This window comes from Budorcas taxicolor, chromosome 1 (genome assembly GCF_023091745.1).
Source record: "Budorcas taxicolor isolate Tak-1 chromosome 1, Takin1.1, whole genome shotgun sequence".
Taxonomy (NCBI): Eukaryota; Metazoa; Chordata; class Mammalia; order Artiodactyla; family Bovidae; genus Budorcas; species Budorcas taxicolor.
The window spans coordinates 208,740,842-208,756,883 of NC_068910.1; the positions used below are offsets into that span (position 1 = coordinate 208,740,842).

The window sequence follows — 16,042 nt, forward strand, 5'->3', positions numbered from 1 at the left end:
TATGGCTCAATGCTACTCGGTGTGGGTGGGGTCAGACTGCATCCTGGGCCCCGAGATGCAGGGCAACGGCAGGGGTTGGGGAGGTCCCAGGACAGACTGCACCACTCTGCTTCCTGCACGTGGACCCCGCGGGCCTGGATGCAGGGCCATCTGCACTGGGCTCACAGACGAGCGGAGGCCTGAGGTGTGCCGCTTCCTCCCCAAGTGGACAACAGAACAGAGACGCCCTGACAGCCTTCGTGTCTCAAGTGATTAAATACAGAAATGAGAGAAGAGGAAACAGAAGCTCCCAGGCCTCCGCCCCAGGCAGCTTCCTTCCCCAGGGTGGGAGGCGCATGGGCGGCAGGGGTCCCTGCTGACTAGAGGCCTGGAGACTGCTCGCCGCGCCACCGAGTGCGTCTTAGTTGTTTTCGAATCTGGCATATGGATTTTCTTCTTTAAACAAACCTGAAAACAAAACAAGCCTGATTAGAAATACACTCAGCCACAGGCAACAAGAGCCAGAAAATGGCACGTGAAGGTTTCCACAGAAGCCCATATGAAGGTTTCCTGAAGCCCCTTCTGACAAAGTCACACCACTGGCGACTTTAAAACCAAAGCGAAATTTACTGGAAACAATACTTTTAAGAAAAATAGGTCCTAAGCAAAAAAGACTTGTTTGCTGATCCAGAAAGAAATAAGAAAGCCACCGTGTCATCTCTCCGTGGCTGGCTAAATTATATAGACGAAAACAAAAGCACCATACTTGAGATGCTCTATATAAATCCTGATTAATTTTCAGAATTAAGATCACAGGCAGAAGGTGACTTATCAGTTCGACAGTGAAGGAGCTAAACACCCGAAGACCAGGAGCTGCGTGTGTGAGAAGCGTACTCTCCCTCTCTTTAAACAGCTGGAGCCACTGCAAAACCCTCCTCCCCGCAGGGCTTGGGGCGTGGGGGATGATGGGGCCAGGTGCGGGCAAAGGGGGGGTGCTGTCTGTCAGGGGAAGACGGTGAGCTCAGCTGGGGAGAAACGCACGGCCGGTTTGGGGTAGGAGACTATCATGTGCCAAGGACAAGCAGTACTGTTAAAGTCCTGCTGGAAAAAAATACCCAAACCAGCTCCTGGCGCTACTTCTAGTTTAGAGGGAAAAACAGAGGGAAGCTGCCTGGTGAGAAGGAAGCCAAAGGAGAGGGGCTTTCGTCTGCACTGTGTCTCGTGTGTCAATCAGGCTCAGCCCTGACCCCGCCCCAAATTCTTCCCATGGTCGAGAGGCTTTCCTTCCACAGTCCAGGCCATTCAGGAGGCTTCACACAAAAGCGCACAAGTTAATTCCATCAGGGCAATTACAGGGCAACTGATCAGCTCCTTGAAAGGAATACAGGGAATCTCGGACTGCTCCAGAAAAGGCCTTGTGCAGGCTGGGCACAGGTCCAGGTGTGTGTGTGTGTGTGTACACACGCATGCGAGCACACACCCACCTGTCTCTTACTTACATTAATTTTAAACAGATGTCAAAAAGCTCCTTTCTACAATTTCCAATTTCGTAGGAAACCAAGTGCAGAAAACACCAATGATCCTGGTGGTTTGAGAATCAGCACAGAACCAACTAAACACAATGCTCCTAACACCAAAGAAAAAAGTCCCCCCATGGAAAACCTCGCCAAGCAAACACTGGACAGAACAAGACACAGCTCCCAGGACAAGGCCTGAGTGTGGCCACTGCCGAGAGGGTGGAAGTCAGGCCAGAAGCAACTCCGGCATGAGGGCGGGGGACGCAGGGCCCCGCAGCTCAGAAGCTCCCCCACTGGAAGGCACATCAGAGCAGAAGGGAAGGGAGGCAGCACTTCACAGGCACACAGGTGCCGGGAAGGCCGACGGAGGCACAAACACGCGGGAGGACCAGTGGTCAACAGCATGCTCCTGGAGAGCCACCCCCGACACAGCAGAGATGCCCGGCACTGAACGTGACCGGGAAGGCCGGGCCAGCCCCTGCCAACAGAAATGGGGAGCCCACTGTTCTTACCATACTTTTTTCTGATTTCATCATGTCTCAACTTCATCTCCACTCTCCTAAAACAGAGAAATCTGGTTTAGCACCAAACTACAGCGTAATTCTAACAGCTGTGCCTCTCACATCCTCTGGCCTGGAACCAGACCCGGCAGGACAGCTTGGCTGTGGCCACCCCAACCAGGACGGGCAGGTGTTAAGCACACACTTGAGGCTGCTTTAATGGCACATCATTCAACTCCTCCTTTCGATAAAACCAATTCCAGCGCCCCTTACTGTAATTTTAGAAAACACTCTTTTCACATAACAACAAATCAGCCAAGATCTTCTCCTTGGTTCTGAAGACAGTGAGGAGTACATGGGTTCTGGCCCCCAGCAGCCGCAGGCTGGCAGGTCAGCACCCTCAACCCTGGCCGCACTGCACATACTTGCCAAAGGGCTCCAGGACCAGGGACACATGTCACCAGAGCACTGGCCACACAAGAGGCCCAGTTAGGCTCAGACGGACAGGAGACCTAGTTAAATGCCTTCCTCCCGCTGAGCCTAACCCCCTAGAAGCCATGCCGGCCCAGCCCCCACACCAGCTTCCCACCCTCCACACCACCCAGAGAAAACCCTGTGGACACTCCACGTGGTCCTGCTCTTCAGACGTGGTGGAAGCCCGGGCAGCAGGAGCGCCCACCCTGCTGCCCCCAGATCAGGCTGGGCCTCACCGCTCCTCCTGCCGGACCCGGCGCTCCTCACGCTCCCGGACGGCCTTCTCCTCACTCTTGTCTGGCCGTCGGCTCTGGCTCCTCCTGCAGCAGCAGCAGCAACAGATGGCAACCCCCAGGAGAAGGGAGCCCCCGATCACCGACATGGCGATGATCAAGGCCTCGAAGTTCACTGCAAGTTCAAAGGCGCAGAGTTAGGGCCCGAGCGCTCCCGGCAGCACCCTTCCCTGTGGGGTCTCCAGAACCGGGGACGGCCCTCCTCGTGGGGTCTCCAGAACCAGGAGCGCCCCTCCTCGTGGGGTCTCCAGAACGGGGATATCCCTCCCCAAAAGGTCTTCAGAACTGGTGACGCCCCTCCTCATGGAGTCTACAGAACCAGGAGCGCCCCTCCTCATGGGGTCTCCAGAACCGGGGATGCCCCTCCCCCATGAGGCCTCCAGAACCAGGGACGCCCCTCCCCCATGAGGTCTCTAGAACCAGGGATGCCCCTCCCCCATGAGGTCTCCAGAACCAGGGGTGCCCCTCCCCCATGGGTCTCCAGAACCAGGAGTGCCCCTCCTCCATGAGGCCTCCAGAACCAGGAGTGTGGAGGCAATGCCCCACCTTCCTCCAGCCTGTTTCTGTGATTGAGTCACCAGTTTCCATCAACTTCAAGCAGCAGGTAACTTTCCTCACCACCTGATGCTGGACAGATGTTTCCAGCCTGAGAAAAGCTGACAAAACCAGGGAGACCAGCCCTGCTCTGACGGCCTGAGTCAAAGGCCAGCAGGAGGCATGTCCGCCTGTGCAGGCCAAGGGCCTGCCAGAGCCATGGCCCAGGCCAAGGGACACCCGGGGGCTGGAAAACGGCACTGCCGCCATCAGCTGACCATGGTTTCCTGTCCAGACCAAACACACTTAGGACAAGTTCCAATTCTTTCCAGCTTCTCTTGAGGGTTTACAAATTAAAACCAGCTGGTCAGTACTTTTCCACTCCATTCACACCAGAGCCTCTCACAGGACAGCCTGGCACAGGCTAGTCAGCCTGGCCCCGCCCTGTACTCTTGGACGGTGGTGGGACCCTCCCATGATAGCCTGCAGCCCTGGACTTGCCTCACGGAGCTGATAACCTTTGACCCTGCCGGTTTCTTGGCTGGGGATGGGGGAGGCAGATGCCCACTGCCCCAGTGCCCCCACCCCAGAGCCACCTCAGGCTGCCAGCGTGACAGCACTGGCCGTGAATCTTGTGGGTTTTCCTCCCCTGACCTATCCTGGAAGTGCCAGAAACACAAGAAACAGAAGTAACACAAGACCCTCGCAAGCAGAGGATGTACCTTTTGCACTAGAGAACTCCCAAACAATCAACTTTAAAAACAGTCAGACTGAGAAGACCGTGGCTCTAAGACACACCTGCCCCCACCGGAGTCTTTCTCGTCAGCAGCTAGACCGAGTTATAAAGCAGAAACAGAAACCTCACCATGATGGGGAACAGGACGTATCAGACCTGAGCAAAGAGAGACCCGGTCCTGGGCAAGGGACCAAATGATAGAGACTTCGCTGTTCTCCAACTGAATGTATACATTTAAGGTTGTCACAGTCACAAGCCCACAACGATTATGCCTAGAACGGGATAAGATGCCCCTATGGTCACCTCTAAGAACAGGAGGCACCTGAGGTGCAGGCCTGCATGAGAGCAAGGTATGTCTCCAGCAGCCCGACCGCAAGGCTCCCCTGGATGAGATCCCAGCTCCCTGCCTGCCCGAGGATGAGCCCAAGTCCAAACTGCGGGCACTCCACCCTCCTGTTACCACAAAGACTGCCCCCACCACCCCCTCACCCAGTGCAAGCCTGCATGGAGCACAGAGCCCCCTCCCCAAACTGCCCAGGGTGTCCTGTGTCCAGCCGCACTCACAGCCCCAGGGCGGGAACCTCACGTCACAGAAAAGGATCAACTGAGGCCCCACCCTGCCTGAAGCAGCGTCGACTGGGGCGGCCACTCCTGAGATACGTGTGGCCGACAGGCTAAACTGCTGGTGTGAGCCAGCAGTCCCCCTAAGGGCATGCCCAGAGCGGTGGGCGGCTGCGTTCAGCCCACACAGGAGGACATGGCAGCCCACAAACAGCCCGATGTCCACCAGCACACCACAGCAGTCACCCGTGGGGTCCCAGGGGACAGTACTCGCAGTAGCCGCCCGTGGGGTCCCAGGGGACAGCGCGCCACAGCAGCTGCCTGTGGGGTCCCAGGGGACAGGCAAGTACTGGAAGTGGTCTGTGTGTCTTGCTGAGTGGCATTACCTGCAGGCTCCTGTGACAACCCACTGAGTACACACGTGTGTGTGTCTATACACATACATGTGCGTGCATGTGTTTGTCCTCTAGAGTACGAGTGTTTGCACACACATACATGCATGTGTGTCCACTAGAATACGAGTGTCTGTACACACACGTATGTGCACACGCATGCGTGTACTCTAGAGCTCAGACTTGGAGGGGTGAGGGCTCAAGTGTGCACTGTGTTAGGCGTCACGCTTCCAACTGTTGACAGCACTTTAATAGTTCGAGCCCGAGATGCCCACGGTTCCCTGGAGCCAGAGCCGTCCCTGCAGAACAGGTGGGAGGGAAGGTCCTGGGGAGACAGACACCAGGACAACACAGATGCTGGCGAGGCCCAGGGAGCTGTTCCAGAGCGAGGGTGGCCAGGAGGGCAGCGAGCTGCATGGACATCAACAGGCACGTCTCCACGTGTACATGCACACACACACACTCACATAGACACAAACTTCTGGGTCCCCGAGGTTTCAGCAGGTGAAATCAGAAGTGAGTTGTTCAGTTGAAGGCTGACAAATTCTGGGACAGAAATCGTTTAGAAAAAGGTAACACAGAATAAATTGCAGATGAACCCAAGACGCAAACACACAAACAGGCCATCACAACTCCCTGAGAGAGCACTAGCTCCCTCAACCTGCAGCCCGGCGGGCCTCTGGAAGGCCCCGAACCTAAGCCACTAAGGAAAAGATTAATAAGCCCCGCTCATAAAAATGAGTTCCAGGTGGCAGCGCATACCACCCACCAACTCATATGGCCACTAGAAACCAGCCTGGGTCTCACTGAGCGTGTGTCTCCCCAGGAGAAGCACCGCCACCGGGACAGGGGCTGACACCACCTGCACGGCCCTGGCACGTGGGGAGGCGCCTGCAGAACTGGGGCCATGGCCGTCAAACCCGGGCCACCCTTCTCTCAGACACCAGCACTCTCACCGCCCATCCCCACTTTCGGTGTCTTCCCTTCATTGAGCACAACCAGAATGTTCAAAACGACACTGGTTTTGCAAGAAACCAAAGAAAGTGGCGACTTACCCCAGCACACGCCCCAGCGTGCGGAGCTTAGCTGGCAGAGGGAGCTGGGCGGCAGGACTTTGGTCACTGGGTAGTCCAAGCACATCTTGTTCGCGTTGCACCAAAGGCACTGGAACAGACGATGACAGTATCTCAGGCGTCAGACGGGCCAGGGTCTGCCCTGTGCCTCCCCCGCCACTGTTGTTCCCTCCTAGCCCCCTCCCCAACACAGCAGCTCAACTCCACCCACCCACCAAGGCCCTCCTCACTCAAACCTTCTCCACCAGGCACCCCCGTGCCTCGTGGCTTCCTGCAGCTCTGGCAGGAAGGCAGGCACTGTGTGCTTCCCCACATCCATCATTGGAGGGTCCGCATCCCTTGCAGGAGGGACCAAGCCAGGCAGTTGAGTGGTGTCCACCTAAGGTTATTACCCCGCAAAGACCCCACTTGACCGCTATAGCTCCACCGAGCAGTCCATTTTAAAGACGACGCAACTGAAGAGAAAGTGGAGCTAGTGATCCTGAAGGCGTGTTGCCCGTGTCCCTGGAACACATGGTGGGGACCTGGCTGGCACAGCAGGCAGGGGCCCAGAGCCGGGCATGTGTCGGCTCAGATGGGAGGTTTGAGCCACCTAACAAGCCCACTCAGGTTAGAACCGTCTGGGTATTTTTATGCTTGAAAGTAAAGATTTCACTAAGTTGTTTTTCTTACAGGTTTTAACAGGATGGAAAACAATGTTATTCTTCCATCCCAGGCTAGGGTGAGAGTCTGTTACCAAAAAAAATGTCGCAATGAAACCTGGGGTCCCAGGACTACCGAGGCAGTGTACACTCTGGTGCCTGGTGTTCAAATGACAAACAGCAGCAAGGCCCTCTTCGTTTTGGCCATTTGAGGATCCCTTCCATTTCAGTGGTTCTTTCCTGAGTTAAAAACTGGGGGGAAATCCTCCATTTTAAAACAGTCAAGTTTTAAACATCTCATCTTCCGTTCTTCCCCTGCAGTTTTACCGAGAGCCCCTGGAGCGCACTGCGCCAAGTCCTCCTCTGTGGAGGTTCCGCCACCATCTCTCCCCCGTTTTTAGATAACAAGGTACAAGCACGCGGTGAGCCACACGGGGCGCTGGCAGGCTGCAGGGGCCTATGGACCCTTCCAGCAGCTCTTGAGCTTCGAGGAGTCACACACTGAGGGCCTGGCTCTCCTCTGCACTCTTTACTCTTGGCTGCACTGGTCTTCACTGCTGCTCGGGCGTTTTCTCTAGTTGCAGCGTGTGGGCTTCGCATTGTGGTGCCTTGTCGCAGAGCATGGGCTCCAGAGCGCAGGCTCAGTACTTACAGCCAAGGGACTTAGTTGCTCCGAGGCACGAGGGATCTTCCCGGATCAGGGATCAAACCCATGTCTCCTGCACTGAGCAGGCGGATTCTTCACCACTGAGCCACCAGGGAAGCCCTCCCCTGCCTGGGTTCAGGGTGGGAGCCAGGCCTTCAGAGGACGTGTGCACCCACTGTCATCTGGGCAAACCCAACCACAGAGATGAGAAAGAACATGGGGCGCTCTGTCTCAAGGACCCCTCAGCAGGAGAGCTGACGATTAGCACTGGGTGAGAATGCGGGGCTGGGAGGACCCCAGGCACACCGGCCATGTCTCAGGGCCCATGTGTAGACCAGTCCAGCCCCTGTCCCAACAGGCCTGCAAGGTGGAATGACACCCAGGAAGCCCTGGACACAGGTCGACAGTCACAGACTAGGGGCTAAACACGCCCCCCACTTTCAAGCACCTGCGCTCACCCAACACCACACCTGCAGGCCCCAGGGCTCATATGCATTCCTGGCCGTGAGCCAGTTACACGTTTGCTCTCCGGGGCTGAAGCAGCACGTTAATAACACTCGGTGGTGTGTGCAGCTCTCCAGACAGTTTAAATCCCCCCAAAAAAGCTGTTACTGACCGCCCTGAACCCCATACCATGCACACGGCGCCTGGAGTCAGAGCTGGCCAGTGTGCTTCTGGATCATGTGCTGACCGCGTACCACTTACCGAGACGTTTTTCAGGCACTCTTCACAGGTTCTGCTTGTGTTCTGAGAACAACCTGCAGGGAAAGAATGAACATCAGTGAGAATCCTGCAGTTTCAACACCAGGAGGGCACAGCAAGTCATGCTCAGAACCTGGAGAGGGACACCCAGCCTTCAAGGTGCATGGCTGAGCCTCTGTAAGTGGAATCCTGTGGGGACACGCCAGCAGCGTGTGTGGTCCTGACCCCGGGGGTCTCCCAGGAGACGGTCGCCTGCTTCTTGCCTGGGCACCAATGACCAGGTCCTCAGCAGATGCTCTGGAGCTGAAGGCCACAGCAGCTCCAGGCCGGGCTTGAGCCAAGCCTCAGCCCCCGGCCAGTTCCCCAGGGAGGAGGGAGAAGCCGTTCCAACCCCATGGAGCACCCCGCACACCCCTGCCTCTCGGGCATCTTCACAGGACAACCACTACAGGAAGGACTCAAAGCTGAGCAGCTAACAGCTCTGGAACTCAAGTCAGTCAGGGGAGAGCTGGTGTATGAACAAAGACCCTCCAACCCACCACCAAGCAGCTGCTCTTCACCCCAGGCTGCCCCGACATGTGCACACACTCACAAGAGGCCTAAGCACAACCCTCGGCTACCAGGAAAGGCACAGGAGTCAGAGTCAGGTCCTACTTCCCACCCACCCGAACTGAGGATGTGAAACCATGGCGAGGACCAGGGGCTCTCAACATGTCAATAGGTGTGCACAACAGCTCAGCCACTTGAAAACAAACAGATGCCGTCGGGCAGCATTTAACAGGAGGATTCCTACGTGCTGCTTCTCACAAGTCCTTTGTTTCTCTTCACGCGGGGCAGCACGCTGCTCCCAGGAACGGAGGTCATTGTGTGAGACAGGCTTCAATCTCCTTTAGTAAACATTCTCTACGACAAAACTGCTTAGTCTCGATCCCCTTGCTTGAGATATGGATTGTCTCCTGAACTTGTGACCATTATTAACCCCTTGTTCCCTTGGTAACGGTTGCTGTACATTTGGTTTCCTGATCTTTATCATTGTCGAAAGAAATTTCTTGTACAACAGCCTATATACTCACAGAAAGATCATTAAAGCACCTTTGCTCCATCAGAGCTTAGGTCCCCATGTTGTTTCTGTTTCTCTCCCCGCTCTCCCCCAGGCTAATTCTCTGGAGCACAGACACCCGTCGAGCTCACTCTCCTGCCCGGGCTTCTCAGACCCCCTCGAGAAGGCGCCCTGCACCTTCATTCCCTCGAGAGGGCGCCTAGTGCCTTCGTGAGTGATGCAAGCTCGGTGTCAAGAGCTTTACTGGTTATCTGCGTAAACCAGAGAATATCAATCAGCCTCTTTCTCTCTTTCACTTTCTTATCGTCGACTCCAGACCACCAGGTTCCAGTCCATTGAAGGACCCCAACAAGATGCTCCCCCAAAACTCAGCAATTCCACTCTCAGTCTTGTGTGTCCCAGATACACCAGGACCCCCATGCACAGGAGGGCTGACAGCAAACTTTACATATGGTAACAGCCAAGAGCTGAACACGGCCAGGGGTCCAGGCACCATGCATGCCCCTCAGTGTCCCTGCAGGTCCAGAGAGCCACCAGGTGGCTCCTCCTGCCTAGTGGGAGCATGCTCCCCTTCCAGCACCACCTTCTCCTCACACGCAGTGCCTGGAGGGCAGGGGACAGAGGTGACTGGTGAGTCCTGCAGTGGGACACTCTTCAGCCCCCAAAAGAAGCACGCCTGCACACAGATGACTCTACAGACCACGAGGGCCGGGAGAGGCCCCCACAAAGGCTCACAGCACAGGCTTCAGGACAGGTGAGACTCAACTGCGGGGGGGGCAGGTCCAACTGGGTGGGGCCCCGACCACTGGAGATGCCTGTTCTGAGGCTGGAAAGAGGTCAGGGTCGCACAGGTGGAATGCACTCAACAGCACACGTAGGTCCCTGCATCTCACTGCACACAGAATGAATGGATCTAAGAAAAGAGGAACACTGAGCTCTTGGTAATGACATGTGCAGGGAGGCGCGGGGGTTGGGGGACTAGGGGTGTCTGTAATTTCAGAATGTGACAAACCCAACGGTGGGCAGAGGAGTGCTCACCACATGCGTCCCACAACTCCCTGGACTTCCTGAGATTCTCATGATAAAATGCAAGGAAAGAGAGCTTTAGGTCTAAGTCACAATCTCATTCATCATGTTTGCTGACCAGGACCTGTACTAAACTGCTATCTGAGAGGGCTGGGGAGTGCTTCTCTTCAACAGTGTAGCTCTTGTACATCCCAATTTTAAAAATAAAAGCCCATTTTTGTCACAACATACCATTCTAAGGCAATCACTATTAAACAGCACCCTTCTCAGAGCCCCCAGTGCCGTGCTGTTAGGTTTGTGCTGAAGCTAATTTTAGACTACTTTGACATTCAGCCCAGGAGGGCACAGAAAGCTAACAGCCCCCAAATGCCTCTCACAGCAGGGCCAAGAGGGCAGGGTTGCTACAGGTGTTCGGAGCCCCCCTACCCCCCGGCCTTGGATGGCAGGAGGCAGAACCCCATGGGGCTGCCATGAGGACGGCTTCACCTGAAAGCTGAATTCTGAGTTCTGTCCACCAAGGGGCCAAGGGTAGATGATACTGTCCCCACTACAAGGCACCAGGCTCCGTGCAGAACAACAGCTGACCCCACAACTGGGGCAGAGATGACACTGTCACCTCAGACAGCCTGCTGCCTCTGAGAGTGGCACAAAGGCCCAGAAGCCAGCGTGGGTAGGGGGTCCTCCTTGCCAAACTGGCACGACTTAAACATCAGAGTGATGGACTCTCACCTCCTGAATGTTTGTGATTTCACACTAGCATGGAATAAACAGAGACGGACAACCAGCCAAGAGTCTCCATCACAATGGACGCCAAGACCACTGAGCCATTTGTGGAGGGACAAGAGATTACATAGTCTCAGGGCACCCCCACCCCGTTTAACTGTACTCAGGAAGAGAAAAGGCACCCGAAGAGTGATAAACGTACTGCCACGACAACCTATGACCACAAGACCATAGGACCAGTGGCAGAAGGTGCCTGCAAGGGTGCAGGAAGGACAGTCACCCAGTGGCTGAACCCTCCCCACACACACTCGAATCAGATCAGAGGAAACTGACGGGACAGCAAAGAGGCCTCTGAGCCCAAGGACATGCTGAGGGGCTGCCCCAGGGGAAGGGAGACTAAGAGACATCACAGCCAAAAGCAACACGTGTGCCCGGGGTCAGCAGCCGGAGGATGCTACTGGGTAAGTGGTAACCCGTGTGCACGAGGTGTGTGTTAAACCAAGTGTTCAGTAGCATTCTAATGGTCACCATGCAGACCCGACTGTCACGTTCTGCTGATATCTTCCTTCTCAGGAGATACACCCTGGTGAACTTAGGGCAAATGGCCGCATCACAACTTGCTCTCATCGATATGGGTAATCCAACTTTCCCGGCAGTCCAACAGACAGGACTTCGCACTTTCACTGCTCTGGCCTGGGTTCAGTCCCTGGGTAGGGAAGCACAGTCCCACAAGCCACGTTTCACAGCCAAAATAAGCAAATAAGCCGTCCCAGGTAGACACAGACAGGAAGGCAGAGCACACGTGGCCCAGGCTGCAAGAACAGACAGGGATTCTGGAGATCACCGCATCACCTTTCCTTCAACTTTCTCTGCAGCTCTGAACTTTTTCTAATAAAGCGCTGGGCAGGGAGGCACGGCGGGGATCTATCTGCATGACGCCTAACGCATTCACTCTCGATTCCTTCTGAAAAACTGAAGAAAGCCTGAACTTCCTTGTCGTCAATCTTACAGAGACCAGGAGAGCAACAGTAATAAAGCACAGGAATTCTTCATGGAGAATTTCCAACATAGAAGTCTGTGTGACAACTGGTCCTGCAGGAACTAGCAAACCCGTCCAGCCCAGGGTCTCCAGGTCACGGGCCGACACAAGTCAACAAACAGGCCAGGAGTGGCAGGCTAAGGGTACTGCCTCGCCCTCCTGCTCCTAGCATGGCCTGGAACCACCGGGCAGGTTCTCAGTGCAGAAACACCAATGTTACACAGACCTCACGAAGTCAGCACAGAGCCCTTGAAAACACCAGGGCATAGTAAGAAACGGCAACATGTTAACTACTTACATCTGATCCAGAGACCGGGCACTCCTGGTCATTCAGGGCATTTTATCTCAACACAGAAACAGGAAATCTGGAGCTAGAAAGCCTGCCCAAGATCCCGAGCTCGAAGCGGCGATTCGCTGAGGCTGGGCTCTCCAGCTTGGACTCTGAGCCACTGACTCGAGAGCCTTAAGCCTTGTGCTCCCAGGAAAACTAAGCTGAAGAACAAGGGTTCTCAGGACACACCAGCTATGGTACATGTGAGCTCTTTCCTACAGTTTCAGGGGAGTTCTGCTTAACCATGCAAGGACACACACTACGTGTGTTAAGAGGCATGTTTTCTAACAACAAAGAAACAAGTAAGCATATTGCCTGTGGAACGTAACAGACCAGAGGGCTGCATTTAGCCATGCCGGGGGCAGTGGAAGGTCCCCAGCATCAGGCACTGTGGCCATGGCGCAGGGTGAAAGGACACGGGGGGCAGGGGGTGCTGCGGCTGCCAATTTCACAGAAGTGCAAATTCATTTAGACAGAAAGTCCTGGCTGTCTCACCACCTAGGCAGAAAAGGGGGAAGGAGAGTACAGAGCAAGGCAAAGGCTCAGACCCATGCATGCGCCCACTGCCCTGCGGCCTGCTTGGGAGTCCCCCCCCCCGCAGTTTTCAGCAGCAGGACTGCAGTGCTGCTGGACTGAAACAGTGCTAAAGGAGCCCCACCTCCACCCCCACAGCTCCTCTGGACCCGTTTAGAACATCGGACTGAGGTCCTTTCAGGGGTCGCCTTCCCTCCAGATGTGAAGATGAAACTCAGCTGGAGTCTGACCCCATACACAATTAAAGTAGGGTCCAACCACAAAACTTCTTCAGTTCAATGAATTTCTCTCCGAAGCTCTTCAACACCTTGTTGGTTCCTAATGCCTCCCCTCCACCCAAGCGCACAGCAGAGAAGACATGGCTGGTTCTGGACTGTTGTAATGGTCTTTGAGTTCACACACCTGTGGTGGTTAATATTATCTATCAATTGTCTGGGCTAAGGGATGCCGACAGAGCTGGTAAAACACCGTTTCTCTTTTCCTTTTTACGAAGACTTTTTTCTTCTTCTTGGCCATGCCTCATGGATTGCAGGATCTTAGTTTTCCGAGCAGGGATGGAACCGGGGCCCCTGGCAGTGGACGCACCAAGTCCTAACCACTTGACTGCCAGGGAATTCCCAAAACAGTTCCGGTAGTATCTGTGAAAGTGTTTCCAGAAGAGATTAGCATCTGAACCAGTGGACAGATGAAAGCACTAGCCCTCTCCAGGGAGGTGGGCATCTCCCAATCCACTAAGGCCCTGACAGAACAAAATGGCAAAGCAGCACAAATCTGCCGTGTGATCTGAGATGTCATCTCCTCTTGCCAGTGAGGCTTAGGCTGTGCCGTGACTCCCTGCCTCCCTGCTGCCTGGCCTTGAGGTGTGGACTAGACCACACACCAGCTCTCCCTGGTTGAGCAGACAGTGGCTCATGGGGCTCCTCAGCCTCACCGTCCCGTGAGCCAGTCCGTCATGTGAAGTGAAGTCCCTCAGTGGTGTCCGACTCTTTGTGACCCCATGGACTGTAGCCCACCAGGCTCCTCCATCCATGGAATTTTCTAGGCAAGAGTACTAGAGTGGGTTGCCATTTCCTTCTCCAGGGGATCTTCCAACCCCAGGGATCGAACCCGGGTTTCCTGCAATTACAGGCAGATGCTTTACCGTCTGAGCCAAATAACTCTACATATATCCTGCTGGTTATGTTTCTTTAGGGTTATTTTTCCTGACTAATATGCACAGCATCCTTGCAAGGAATGAAAAGTATCAGATGGTGTAGTCACATTCCTATGGCATGACAAGCAGTAAAATCACACAGCAAGCCCAGCCTCTGTGGGAAAGGGGCACCTCAGTGCTCAGTGTGGCTAGAAAAACGGCGGCTTTTCTCCTGAAATACTACGCCTGGTTTCATTCCCAAACTGTCACAGGACCCGCCCACTCAGCTCACAGGGGTCTCTGGCAGCTTCAGAAGTCCAGGGCCAAGCCAGCATGAAAAGCAAGCAGCCAAACACACTGGGGGCGTTTCCTGACACACCTACTCTAACAATACTAGAGCGCAGGCCCTTCAGCCACCCAGGAGAGGCTCTTGGGTGATAGCAGATTTGGCTCTCATCCGGCCTGTTTAGTAAAAAAGCACTCCCAGGTCAAAGAGACCAGCTCACAAGGCTTGGAGCCACGGTCATGGGAGCCAGGTCTTCGTAACAACTCTTTCTCTACAGCTACATATATCCTGTTGTGCTGAAAATTCATTATCTGTGCTGAAAAGTCAATTTCAACCAAAAGTTCCCTATTCTGTGCAACTCCACTGCTGCACTGAGAGATAATGTCACAAGTGTGCACACAAGCATGTTCAGGAGACTGAAGAGACTCATGCAGTGCTGCACGCAGACACCCGCTCAGGCCACACAGAGGAAAGGTGCCTTGCAGTGCTAAAGAGTTGATGCAGCTACAGCTGACCAGAGCTGAGAAACGCCCCAGCCCCTCAGGCTGGCCCAGGTGGGTGAGGTCACCAGCCAGAGGCTCTGTTTTCCACACTGGTGATTACCCCCCACCCCTCGCACGCCACACACAGCTCCATCAAATCGTCCAAGATTCCCACCCACCTGCAGACCACCCACAGGATGCTGCCTTCCAGCAGCCCCTTTTCTGAAGCTTCTGAGCTCTTAGGTCATGCACTCTCCTCACCCCTCTAACTGCTATTTCCAGGTCAGGCAGCCCAGGAACTCAGCGCCTCCATCAGCCAGTCACCATGTGGGCTCAGCACCTGGCACAGGTGGTTACTGAGAGGCGGTGGGATAAACAAGGAGGGCCACCCACCTACCCAAGTAGGGAAGGTCTGGAGAGCCTAGAGACTGCCCTGGTAGGGCAGGCCAAGTTCAACCACTGGCCCCTGTCCCTGGAGCTCCTCAGAGGGGTCTACTCTGCACAGTGGGCATCGGTGAAAGGGCTGCACACAGGTCTCCTGGAGGGGAGCAAACCCCCCAACACACCAGCGGTGCCCACACAAGGGCCAGGCCCCTGGACTCCAGCCGCTGACCTGCTGTGGGTCAGGCAAGCTCTCTAGCTCTGCTTCCGACCCCGGGTCCACACTCGACAGCTCTTTCCCAGGGTAGCGGGGCCATTAGAGGGGACACCGCGCTCTGCCAGGCCGCCCCCGCTGTCCCGCACCACCCCGAATGCTGAGCCAGGACAAAGGGCCGGCCCAGGCCACCGACGGACACTCGGGTGGCCCCCGGCCGCCCCCGCAAACCGCGCGGGACTGGAGCAGCGACCCCGGGCGGCTGCGACCCCCTGCCCTCCGCCCTCCTTGACCCCGACCCTGCTCCCCCTGTCCTCACCTCGCTTGGTCCCCTCGACCCCTTGACCATATGCCCCCCGACCGCCCTCACCCTGAGCGGCGGCCGCCGGAAGGAGCAGCAGGAACAGCGCAGCGCCGCAGAGTGTCGGTCCCCAGCGCGGCGTCGGCCCGCGGACTCCGCTGGACGCCATGGTCGCTGCAGCCTTGACGGTCGGTCGTCGTCTCCTTCGTCGTCTGGACGAGCCCCACCTCGGACCCAGGCCAGGCGCCTTCGCCCGGAAGAGCCGCACGCCGGAAGTGGGCGGGGCAACGGCCAGGCCACAGCGCAACAGGGGCCCCGCCCATCGCCCTCCAGCCTGCTCCCAGCTGTTTGCGATCCCGCCTCCCTGTGCGCGGCTCAGTGCGCCTGCGCGGCGGGAAAGCGGCAGGCCGCGGGATCCGTGCGACCCAGTGCGCCTGCGCGACAGCGAGAGCTTGTTAGGCTGCGGCTCCCCGGAGGCCTTGGCC

The 16,042-nt window shown here is 56.0% G+C and overlaps 1 protein-coding gene across 1 annotated transcript; it reads right to left on the reverse strand.

Moving 5' to 3' along the window:
• Positions 1–265: 265 nt before the first annotated feature.
• Positions 266–15,814, reverse strand: PTTG1IP (PTTG1 interacting protein). Its single transcript, XM_052635847.1, has 6 exons — positions 15,627–15,814; positions 8,052–8,104; positions 6,042–6,150; positions 2,707–2,878; positions 2,009–2,055; positions 266–447 (listed from the first exon to the last, which is right to left on the reverse strand). The coding sequence occupies exons 1-6, from the start codon at positions 15,724–15,726 to the stop codon at positions 401–403; spliced, it is 528 nt and encodes a 175-aa protein (XP_052491807.1). The 5' UTR covers positions 15,727–15,814; the 3' UTR covers positions 266–400.
• Between the last annotated feature and the right edge of the window lie 228 nt (positions 15,815–16,042).